The sequence below is a fragment of the Lonchura striata genome, chromosome 27, assembly GCF_050655825.1.
Source record: "Lonchura striata isolate lonStrDom1 chromosome 27, ASM5065582v1, whole genome shotgun sequence".
Classification (NCBI taxonomy): domain Eukaryota; kingdom Metazoa; phylum Chordata; class Aves; order Passeriformes; family Estrildidae; genus Lonchura; species Lonchura striata.
This window is the reverse complement of record NC_140729.1, coordinates 9,093,534-9,106,018: the sequence shown is the minus strand read 5'-3', so window position 1 is coordinate 9,106,018 and position 12,485 is coordinate 9,093,534. Positions and strand designations below refer to the sequence as shown.

The 12,485-nt window shown below is 40.4% G+C and overlaps 1 protein-coding gene across 1 annotated transcript; it reads right to left on the bottom strand.

Annotated features, from left to right (window-relative positions):
* Positions 1 to 569: 569 nt before the first annotated feature.
* On the bottom strand, positions 570 to 11,167 carry LOC110480584 (olfactory receptor 10C1-like). The gene has a single exon (XM_085562008.1). It carries the CDS (start codon positions 5,433 to 5,435, stop codon positions 4,497 to 4,499), a length of 939 nt encoding a protein of 312 aa, XP_085418134.1. The 5' UTR covers positions 5,436 to 11,167; the 3' UTR covers positions 570 to 4,496.
* Between the last annotated feature and the right edge of the window lie 1,318 nt (positions 11,168 to 12,485).

Genomic DNA, 12,485 nt, shown 5'->3' with positions numbered 1-12,485 from the left:
TGTTTGCTCTTGCCAAGGCATCCTGTTCTCAAATCCCCTGTGCCAACCAAAGTCCATCATCTGCCTTGTGTCCCCAGCACCCCAACAGAAGGTTGTAGCTGGGCATTCCCCCACAGGAGCTCCTCTGTTGTTTGTCCCACGGGCAGATAACTCAAGCTCTCCTGTAGAGAGACACTTTGGGCCCATGGTTATTGGTTTTTTTGGGCTTAATACTGGTCGGGCATATCCCCAAAAACACCCTGCTGTTGGGGTGAGATCTGGAAGACAAGCTGGATTTCTGACAGACAGGCACATCACTTTGCAAACTTTATAAAAACCACAGCAAACCTTCACAAAGCAGAAATCTTCTTTATATTCAGTGGAAATGTGTCAAAGACCACCCTAGGTCATGGGGTGGCTCTGTGTGGTGAAAAAACTTCTCCTCTGTCGGACTCTGAGGTATTGATGATTCTGAGATTGTAAAGTCTCTGTCTCTCAGCCCCGCTGCCAAAGCAGAAGCCATAATTAGTCTGTGCTGGTTTCCAGGTTGTTTATTCTGTTTATCTCTCACATGTTCTGCTGCCCTGTCCAGCTCTGTCCTGCAGGGCAGCGTGTGGGGCTCTGCCCTCAGTGGATGTTACAAACATTAAATACCAGAAACTCCCTGGGCTGGATTTACAAGAACGTGTCAATATCTGTCACCTACGTTGGACAGTGTGTCCCCAGCCTGAACCAGCAGAAAAATGCCAACACCACAGTGAGACATGGAGGGCATGAAGAAGGAGAAAAAGGACAAGGCACACCCAATTTCCTCCATCTTGTCCTCTTTGGGCCCCTAATCTAGAATCCTAAAATTTTACTTTTGCACCCGTGCCACACTTTTATTACTTAAATCAAACACTCAGAGCTTGTAATTCATCTTGTAAGATTGAAAACTCTTTTCCATGGACAGAGATCACAGACAGTGTCTCTGGGGCTCTGTCCAGGCGGGTTCCTGACCCCTGCCAGGGTCCCAGGGCAGCCAGAGGGAAGCCCTGGACTCCCACAGTCCTCCAACCCGTGCTTCCAAAGAAAGGCTCAGCAGTCTCTGTTGTTTGGTCTCAAGGCAGTTTATTGCAAGTTATCTAAAAGATTTTCTTCTCAGGCTGCTGTGGTTTGCTCACAGCTCAAGCAAAGGCACACACACACCCTGACATCCTCTCTGACCCCGACTGCTTCTTCTCTCCCTGCCCAGGGCTGCTGCTCTCTTTTATATGGTACATTATGTGTTACATGTTTACAGTTTCCCCCAATGCCTATTACCTATATTAAATTATTTTCTATCTTTTATATGGTACATTACGTGTTACATGGTTACAGTTTTTCCCCAATGCCTATTACCTATATTAAATGGTGCTTTTCTACTCTAAACCAATCTGTGAGTGCCAACATCACCAAGAACATGGAGGTAAGGAAGAAGAAAGAGGAAGGACAGGGCAGGCCCAAATTCCAAATCCATCTTAAAACTTCTGTCCACCGTGTACAAAACCAAAACCCCCTGTACAAGCATTAAACCCCCCCTGTACAGCACTCAAATATTCTTCCCTCTACTTTGTGACTACTTCTACTCTAATATCTAAACTTTTGTGACTTCTTGTTCTCCCTGCAAGGTTGGTAATTCATTCCATGGTTCAAACCCAAAATCCCAGCTGTTTCCAGCTGCCTACCAGGGTCTCAAATGCTTCTGACCTGGGTCTGGAACCTCCAAAAACGTCTGAGGGACATTTTGAGTTCCACCAGAAATGTGTGGAGTGTCTGCCATGAGTAGGGACGCTGCTTTGTGGTTGCTCCCGTGGGGTTAAGTGAAGGAATCTGGACATTATCATCATCTCGTTGCAAAGTTCCATTTGATTCCTAATTAACTCCATTTTTTTCACCATCTTTAGTATAGCTACCTCAATAACCTCAATATAGTGCATTGTTTTATGTTATGCTGTAATCTACTAGTAGTTCTTTAGGTTTATACCATGTAGTAAGTAAATCTGATTAAGATCTTTCATCTGCTATCTCTTGTCTGCTTAATAAATGATTAATTTTTATGAACAGACACGATTTGCCATCATTAAAAGCTGCAAGCCAGAGTGATTCCTTGAATTTAAACTGTTCCCAAAATGTGAGGATGAGGCAGGGCTCATCTGAAGCTCCCACTCACCCTGTGGCAGGGGGTCAGTGGTCACTGGTCAGTGTTTTTTTTTTTTAAAAGGTATAAAGAAAATTTTATTTTAAAAAATAAATTTAAAAATTTATTAAATAATAAAATAAAATAATAATAAAAATAATATTATAATTATAATAAAATTAAAACATAAAATTTAATATTTTTATTTCTATTTAATTCAATAACTTTTATTATTTTAAATAAAATTATATATAGACTATAATTTTACTAATATTTTTAACATATATATTTCACAAAACCAAAAAATAAAATAGAATAAATTTACATTAAAAATCTACAAATATAATATAAAAACTTTGATATAACTAACAATCTATAAAACCACTAAAAAATTATACACACCTCTATAAAAAACACATATTAAAAAAAAAAATCCCCAAAAAAACCTCTCTTTTCTTTCCAACCTAAAAACAAATAATGAAACCAACCTAACCTCTACCTAAACAAACCAAACCAAACAAACACCAGGCAGAAACTGCTGCACAGGAAATTCCACCTGGAAATCAGGAATATTTCCGAGGATGTTGAGATATTAACACGAGTCTGCCTTAGGCTGAGTCAAGCCTGGCAAAGGAGATTCCAAGCTTTGTGTGGGTTATCTTTATCATGTGGCAGTTTGGGCACATAAATATCAATAATTTGGAATGTGATCTGACCCCAGACCGCGTTTGCAGGATCTGAATTCCCACCACAGTCAAAACTATTTAAAATTAATGGAATCTGGTGACAAAATCTGCTGAAAAAAGTAGTTGGCATCTATAGGCTACAGTGACAACTTCAAATGTGGACATTTGGTTAATCTAATGACAAAAATATTATTTAATATTATTAAATACTATTTCTTTAATGATAAATTAAAATTTTAGCATAATTCTGCATATCCAGAAGTGCTGTACCTACCTTACAAATGCTATTCCAAAATAATGAATGCCTCTTGCAGTAGTTGTGACTCCCAAAATATCAGAAATGTGATTTCTAATTATTAGGAATCCATGCTAAAAATCGCTTGATAGATGTCAAAACCATCATTCACAGAGTACATGTGGTAAGTCCAAGGTGAAATAAATTGTTCCTGAACAACAGAATTTCTACATTTTTCTTAAAATCTCCATCTGTCCAACCTTTAACAATTACCACTGAATTACCACTACTCCTTATCTTTGGTGCACTGAAAGTAAAGATATAATTAAAACATCAATCCTGCCCTCCATTATAAGAAAAAAAATTAAACATTGCCTCAGTATAAATCCTTCAAGTCATATAGTACATTATTTTCTAATTACATCAACAGTGATGAAATACGCTTTTATATTTTAAATCAGTGATGAGATTTGAAAAGATGATTAATTAAATCTCTTATTGGTGGCTCATTTTCTTTTATAATAAATGCTGAAAAATATTCTATATTTTTCTGGTTTAATATTTTTTGATACAAAATAAGATATGTTTAAAAACAAATATGTCAAGCTTCTGCAAAGAGTTATACCGTATAATTTTTCTGTGGAATTACAAACTCTCAAAATAAAAATTCATATGACATCAAATGAAGAACACTGTACTTTTATTATATTTCTATTTACAATTATTTCCAGCAATGAAGGATTAATTTAAGGAGGAATTCATGTCCTTAACTTTCCAATACCGTTTAAGTTTTGAGGATTTAATATAAAGAACTTTATTAACAGTCACAGAGCTTTACCGTGGTTAGGTTATTCAAATGCCGAGACCTGGTCTAACATGTTTAAAACTCTAAAATTAAAGAAATGCCTTTGAGGCACTGGAGCAGGAATGCAATTTTGCACACCTTTTTTTTTTTTTGTCCCCCAATAACAATCTCAGAATTAATAATCAATAGTCATTAATTTCCTGGGCTCCACATTATAGCGTGAATTATATCCTCTCCTTTCCCCAAAGAAATTTACTAAATCTTTTCAGGAGATAAATGCAAACGGATAAAAACTTATTCTTCTCAGTTCTTCCAGTAAAATCAGGCTCATGAATATTACTCTTCTGTTCAAAAAGTCAGAAGTATGTAAAGCACAATTTTAAAGTTTCTGGAAAATAGCAAGGGAAAAAAAATAAAGTTTATTTATTTAAGAATTTCTTCAGGATGTGGAAAAAGTTTCCTTCCAAAATGTTAACATAGCTTCTAACACTCCCTCTTACAGCTGAAAATCTCCATTCTTCTCCCTGTTTCCTACCCAAAAGCTGAAGTGTATCTGGAAATTCATTTTACTGAACAAGAATTGAGAGTGAAAAATACCAATACAAACACCTGAAACACCCCAAACATTCCATTTCATTTCCACACCACATTCGTTTTTCTCCATCTTTTCTTCAGGGCTTCTTTGACCTCCTTATTCCTCAGGCTGTAAATGATGGGATTCAATAAGGGAGTGAGCACAGAATAAGAGAGTGAGAGGAATTTGTGCACAGATGCACAACAGGTGGATTTTGGCCGCAGGTACACGGCGCCTCCAGTGCCATAAAACAGAGCCACGACCAAGAGGTGTGAGGAGCAAGTGGAAAACGCTTTCTGCTGGCGCTCAGCTGATGCCATGTGAAGAATGGTGGAAATGATACAAACGTAGGAGTAAATGATGAGTAGGAAAGGGCTCAGAATAGCAAAGACAGCCACCACAGTGACCTGCAGCTCTCGTGGGAAGGTGCTGCCACACAGCAGGTCCAGCAAGGGCTGAATCTCACAGAAGAAGTGGTCGATGGCAGAGCCACACAAGGGTGAGCTGAATGTTGTGAGGGTGTGAATTAAACCCACAGCAGCCCCAAAAATGTAACTCCCAGCAACCAGGCTTCTGCAGAGCCTGCTGCTCATGGTAACTGTGTAGTGCAAGGGGTAGCAAATTGCAAAATAACGATCAAGGGACATGGCAGCCAAGAGAAAGCATTCAGCAACTCCAAAGAAAAGGAAGAAAAACATTTGCATTGCACATCTTGTCTTGGAAATACTTACTGTTCCCACCATCAGGGTCTCGATAATGGTTGGGAAAATGACTGATAAATAGCAGATATCCAAACAGGACAGCTGAGTGAGGAAGAAATACATCGGGGTGTGAAGGGTGTTATCACTGTTTATTGTGAAAGCTGTCACTGTGTTAGCCATCAAGGTGAGAATATAAAGAAATAATAAAACTACAAAGAGCAAAGAGTGCAAATGAGAGCTTTCAGAAAAACCCAGGAGTCTGAATTCACTAAACCCACTGAGGTTCCCAAGGATCATCCTTCTCTGGTGCCTTGTAGAACTCCCTTTGTTTTAGATGAAGCTTCAAACAGCCAGGCAAATCTGCAATCAAAATGCAACTGCCTGTTTGAACAGACAAAAAGATGACTAGAAGTTAGAAACTTCTGAGAAGATCTGAAAGTTTCCAAAGAAAATAAGGCAGTCTTATGCATTTATTTTTGTCTCTATTTTTGACAAATTCTTCTTTCGTAGCATTGCCTTCAAAGTTTGCATATTCACTACTGTCTTCAAATGCTCAGCTACCATTTTTACCCTGTAGAAAAAGAAAAAAAAAATATGGCAAATATCTTTTTATGGACTAATCAGTTCAAGTCCCAAAATCATCAGCAGCAACATTTGAATATAACAAAGGTAAATTCTCTGTTACCTGTTGTGGAGTGTGGTGGAAGAAGAGTAAGGGAAAAAAGCCCCTAAATTATGAATTCTCCAGAAAAGCTTTCAACTGTGAGCACTGCAGCGAAGCAAAAGAGAGGCTTTTCCACAGCTCTTTATACTGTAAATATATGTATTTATAAAGTCCATTGAGACTGGCTAGTGCTGATTGGAGCAATAAGGAAGAGTTGTTAGAGGGTGGATAAACAAGATGCATGTGTTTGAGTTGACTCACAGCCACCTCTAATTTTACATAACTTGGAAAGCATTTCTATATAAACCCAGATATCTACAGAAATATCAAGATCTGGTTTACCTTGCATTAATTACTATTACTTCATAAAGCAGCCAAATTAATGACAGAGTTGCCACACAGGCTTACCATACTTATGCTTTCTCAATAAAATTTGAAGGTGAAGCAAGGATGCAATCCACGTTCATTTGGGGATTAGAGACAAAAGATTCACTCATTACCAATCTTAATTTTTATTGTATTCTATTAAAAGATATTATTTTTTAGCTGTTGTTTGGTTTATTTTGTGGTTTCTTATTCAGATCCATCAGCAACCCCACACTGTCTCTCTCACCACAAGGCTCCTTTCAATGCCAAAGAGGTTGATTAAAAGTTGAATTACTGGCTGGTACTCACATTTCCAGTGTTAAGACATCTCATGCAGTCTGATCCTTTTTCCCCTGGCTGTAGGACTGTCTTTGCCCACTTTTATCCTTAGTCACTGGCTGTAGAGTAACCTCTGCATCACAGTCAGATCCTCTGAACAGCAGAAAGTGATTTTGTAGGGAAGAACCACCTAATGTGATGTAGGTGTCTTCTGTAAGTGACAGCTTGTAAGTGCAGTAGCTGTGTTTCATTAAACAGAAACATAATAAAGGCAGAAATTATTATCCACAGAGGAAAATCTCTGAGAAATCTGAAGGACCCACTTGCGATGGCATGATGTGTTCTCCCATGGCAGGCCTTTCCTGCACCATTAATTAAAAGATAATAAAATCAGAGTTAGATATGAGTTACCTTTTCTTTCCTCCTGCAAAACCTTTAAAGCCATTTTCCTGTTTCTATTTGTAGTTTGGCTCCACATTAAATTTTTTCCCTTAAGGCAGGCAAGATCAGGCCCAAGATCATGAAAGGTCAAAACATAACAGATGAAAATAGTTATGTGAGTGCTCTGTAGGTCTTTCTTTACAGTTTGTTCTAACAGGAGAACCAGAGAAAGTTGTGTTGTACCTAAACAATGAGTGGAAAATAACTGACTCCTACAGCTGCAGCAGTCAATACCCAACAGGCTCTTCCTCTGGGAACACAGACAGAAATACTTAAGATTTGTGACGTGGCTGTTCCAAAATCATTAACCACAGATTTCTCCTACTGGCAGCTGAGCTACTTGATTTTACTTCATTCTTCTGTCTGTTCTTCCAGATGCTATTGTCCTCTGGCACCTACACACATAGGACTTCTCTTACAGGGAGACTTACCAGCCTATTAAGTAAATGGATTATTGGAACTGAAAATCAATAAGATATTTTTGTATTGTTGAAAAAAAACTGCTACACCTGAAACATGCCTGGGACAAATGTTATTTCCTGAAGTGCAATCCACCCTCTTTAGTACATTTTGTCTGGTACTGTGGAGAATATGTGGGATTATCTGTGTTCACTAGGTGATTCTTTCCTGGAATGGACCCCATCCAGAGAATGACAGCCTGAACTCAGATATTAAACTGTGCTTTAGGGTTATTCATCAAATCTCTCTCTTCTCCATGTGTGTTTGGTGTGTATTTTTGGGATGTCACTGGAGTCTTACATTCCCATTTGAGTGACCCCATACTGATTTTAGAGGAAACATTTACTCTAATGTAAATAAGTTCTGAGAAGTGATTTAAACACCCAAATTGATTTGCAGGAACTTTTAGTATATAGGTATGAATTTAAGGAAATGTAATGAATCTGTGAAAGTCACACAGATTTAAACCAGTCTGTTAGCTAGCTGTGGTGTGTGCAACTGGAGGATATCCCCAGCTGAAATAAAATAATGCCACTTTCTAATACTAAAATCACAGTGTTAAAGAGTTTTATTCCTGACTTTCAGTAGCAAAAGCACAATTCTAAAATCTCTTATGGGAGTACTCTGCAGAACTGGAGTCCGCTGACTATTTGCCCACTTCAGTTTGGGGCTTTTCCATCATTTTATTCTGCTTGCTACCTGAGAACATTCCTTACTGCTACCTTGAGTGAAGATAAATAATTTTCCCTGTTGATGTCCAGATCATCACAATTAAAAATCAGTTGATCTATTTCCTGTCAGATTTGAAGGCCCCTTTTTATGGACCATGAAGAAGTAAACAGACTCTAGGTTTTGCCAAGGCACTGCTAATCCTGTACATAATCAGCCCTGGCTTTATGTTCCTCTGCTGCCAGACACTTCCCCTGCTTCTGCTACTGTGTCTTACACTCTGCTGAAACACTCCCACTTTAACCCACACTGGTGGTCTGTACCCATATTTCATTTCTGGGTCCCACCATCAATGTGACTCTGCTGTAGAGGAACCTGAGACAAAGGAGTGTGCATTGATGCAGTCCCCATGTGCACTTGGGTTAAAGATCATTCTTGCCCACAAATTTACACATAGTTTCCCCTACTTCTTCTTCCTATGGTTTGTCCTTCCATAGCTTGTCATTAATCAGAAAGATTAAAAGAAAAACAACAACAACAAATCCCAAACCAACCAAGAATCAGACACTTTCTTTTGCCACATCTGCTGCAGCAAATAAGGATTTAGCATTCAAATTATTTCTTTGGGTAAGATGTATTTGAGAGGTGGGCCCACCAAGCGGTCAGACCATCATTCTCAGCACAGATCAATGTTATCCACTACCAGGAGATATTCCCATTATGTTTGGGGGAAGGCTTAATAAGCAAGGGCTGGCATAGGTGTTGGTTTTCATTTCATTTTATGAAATCCTAATCAAATTTAATGATGCAAAGTGATACCTCTCCCTGCAGCCCATCCTTCCCTTTACCACGGTTTTGAGTCATACTAACCTCCCTCCCATTGTGGCAAAAATAAATCATTTTTTCCCCTTCCACCATTTCATAGAATCATTACTTCATAGACTATCTCCAGTTGGAATGGACCCTGCTCCTTGAAAAAGTTATCAGTGAATGGAGAACAGACACACTCCAGAGAAAGCTTGTTAGAGAGACCCTCCTGTCCAGTCAGCAGGTACAGAAAGGACATTTTGGTTTTCTAAACTCTTCAGAGAAGAGCCTGGATGCAGCTGCATCCCAGCCCAGCCCCAGACTCTTCAGTTTATGTCTAAAGGGTTACAGAGGTGTAAGTGAGCCTGTATGTAACTTTGTCCCATGGGATTAAAGATGGCAATGCATTAAATAAATAAAATTAAGTACTTATTTAAATGTATTGCAATGATTAAGTAAAATAACTTGTTCAGAATTATTTGCTACATAGCATAGGTAGCCATAACTACTAGTGTAGTATACTGCACTATTTTTGAAGGTATAGAGGAGCAATTATATTAAATCTAGCAAAACAATTATTGAGTAGAGATTGATGATACCCATGCAACAGCCATGAGCAAACCTATTTGGCTCAGCCCTGAGAAGTGACCTTAAGGGGCTTCCCTACTCAAGGCAGGGATCTTCACACACCTTAGGAAGGTATGCTAGAAATTCTCACCGTGCAGAAGTGGGACTGCCCTTCTACAGCACAACATGATTGGCTGCCAGTCTGATACATTTTTAGATTTTGTATTGTCAGGTTTATTCAGCAAAATATGCTTTGCTGCTGAAAAGGGTGTTAGAAGCTCTTTGGCTTCTTCCATCAAGTGACACTTGTGACTTCCATGTGAAGGCCTGGACATCCCTGCTGCTCTGCCCTCAGATCAGGGAATATCTGTTTGCATGTCCTCATGGTGTTGAAAATGATAGAACTTTACAAATACCTTTTCTAATTAATTGTTTTAATTAAGTTTTCTAATTACTTGTTTGAATTAATCATAAGCAGTGTAATTTTCCACTCTGTCATATGCCACTATAGCCAACATTCAGCAAGGTTTGTCATAAGCTGCTACAGTGGGAACACAACTTGAGAAAATTCCTGAACATTTACATTTTGCTACAACAACTGTAATCAACCTTGATATTCTTCAATGGTCTCAGACCTGGAAGAGGGATTTATTGCTGAAGCTGGACACAAGGAATGCAGAATTTATGACCCATGAGGCCATTGTGCAGAACCCTGAGATAAAGAGGGAACAACAAAGAAAATTCAGCAATTGTACTGTAATCCCATTGTCCTGGTTTCAGCTAGGGTAGAGTTAATTTCTTCTTTAATTTCTTCTTTAGCTGTCACAGTGCTGTGTTTTGGATTTGGAATGAGAATGGTGTTGATAATACACTGAATTGTTAGGTTTTGCTAAGTCATATTTTATTCTAAGTCAAGGACTTTTTGTTTCCTCATCTTCTGCTCTGCCAGTGAGGAGGTTCACAAAAGAAACTGGGAGAGAGCACAGCTGGGACAGGTGACCTGAACTGCCCCAAGGGACATCCACACCCTAGAACATCATGCCTGGTATATAAACTGGGAGGAGCTGCCCAGAAGGGCAGCTGATCTTGGTTTGGGAAGGGGGCTCTGGCATCAGTCAGCAGGTGGTGTGTAATTGCATTGTGCATCACTTGTTTGGTCCCTTTACATTATCATTATTAATTACTACTATTGTTGTAATTTACTTTATTTTCAAATATGAAACTGTTTTTAATTCAATACAGAAGTTTTACTTCAAATCTCCTCCCCATTCCACCAGTGTCAGGGAAGAAGAGGTGGTTGAGCAAGCAGCTGCGAGGTGTTTAATTTCCATCGAGGCTTAAAACACGATACCTCTCTCTATCTGGGAAAAAGATAATAAAAAGACTGAAAATACGGACTAATTAGCATGAGAAGCAAGAAGTCAATAACCAATAGAAGACAGAAAACTAATTAATGAAGAGCAATTTATAGCCAGTGACATTAATTTCTTGGTTTGCTAAAATATATAAATAGTGCAAAGCTTTGAAAGACCATGTACATGTTTAGAGGAGCACTGTAATAAGGTAATATGTGCTTTCTGATACCAAAAGTAGCATTAAAGAGCTTAATCTATCCTGATGTTTTCAGTGACAATGGTGGGTGTGATAGTTTGGTCAAGCTGCTCTCAGTGTTCTTTAACACTACAAAGAGGAGACCCTCGTTGCTCAAGCCATTCCTGGTAAGGTGCAAACAGCTGGAGCTGCTGTGTCCCTGCTCAGGCAGTGTCCTGCTGCAGGGGGATCCCTGAGCACCCCCTGACTGACAGCCATTCCTCCAGTAAAAGCCCTGTCCCACTCTTTAACAGGACAGACTTCTAACATCCCCCTTCTCAGAGTGTGGAGATTCCTTCCTTGAGTGGGGACACCCAGCAAGGTTTCACTTTGAGACTGAGAAAAAGAGAATTGTTCAGGGCCATTGGCAAGGGTGAGTGATGTCAGTCTCTACTTAACATTTATTTTTCTACCTTTAATATAATTAACTCAATATTGCTTCCAAATACTGAGCTATATGAGTAGAAATAACTATCTACACTGTGGAATAAATAATTCTAATTAAAGCCTTTTAGTCTAGTCATTAGCATCATCATCCATGTACACAAATTGTTCCCTCATGTTTGAGAAGGCGTGTAGAAAACAAGGACACCTTTGCTAAAAACCGCAGCGCTAATGTTCCATTCTGCTTCAGCCAGGGCCATAATCTGACAGCATCACCCCCAGAGTGCCCTGGGTGCTTGTCTGACATGCATCTCTGGGGCATGGAAACCCTCCTCTTCCTCGCTGAAGGGTGGTGGGCAGTACACAGCACAAAGCGGCTGCGGAGATCATAGCCCGGCTGTGGGGATCTTCTCTGCTCTCTCAGCCTGGTTCGAGATTGCTCCCGAGCAGCCCTGAGCACAGGAGCCTACTTGAAGCTGCTGTTGGAGGGCCTTGAGGCTGTGTTATCCACTGGGTCTTTGTCACAACGTGGAAGACTTGTTGTCCCCTTGTTCCTCTTGCCCAGAAAGGGGAGGTGGGCTGTGCACTGCACAGAGCAGTCGTGGGGGTCACGGCCCTGCCGCGGGGATCTCCTCTGCTCTCTCCGCCTCAGTCGGGTTTGCTCTCCAGCAGCGCTGAGTATGGTAACCTGCTTCCAGCTGGTGCTGGAGGGCTCTGGAACTGCTCTGTTGACAGGGGTTTGGTCACGACATGGAGAATTTGTTGTCTGCCTCCTCCTTCTCCTTGGTGAGGGCTCTGCGTACCGCACAAAGCGGCTGCGGAGGTCGTAGCCGCCCCGCACGGATCTGTTCATCTCTCTCTGCAGCAGCAGGGTTTGCTCCCAAGCAGCCCTGGGGGCACCAGCCCACTGCAGGCTCCTGCTGGAAGGCCCTGAAGCTGCACCAGCCCTGGGAGCTTGCTCACAGCTGGGAGGGCCCACTCTCCTCCCTGCGGAGTGGTCACAGTCCGTGGTGTCCACAAAGCAGCTGCGGCCATCCCTGCCCCACAGCGGCGATCTGCTCCCAGTCTGCTCCCTGCCAACATCTTCCACGCCCAGCACCGTGTCCTGCAAAGACAGCTGT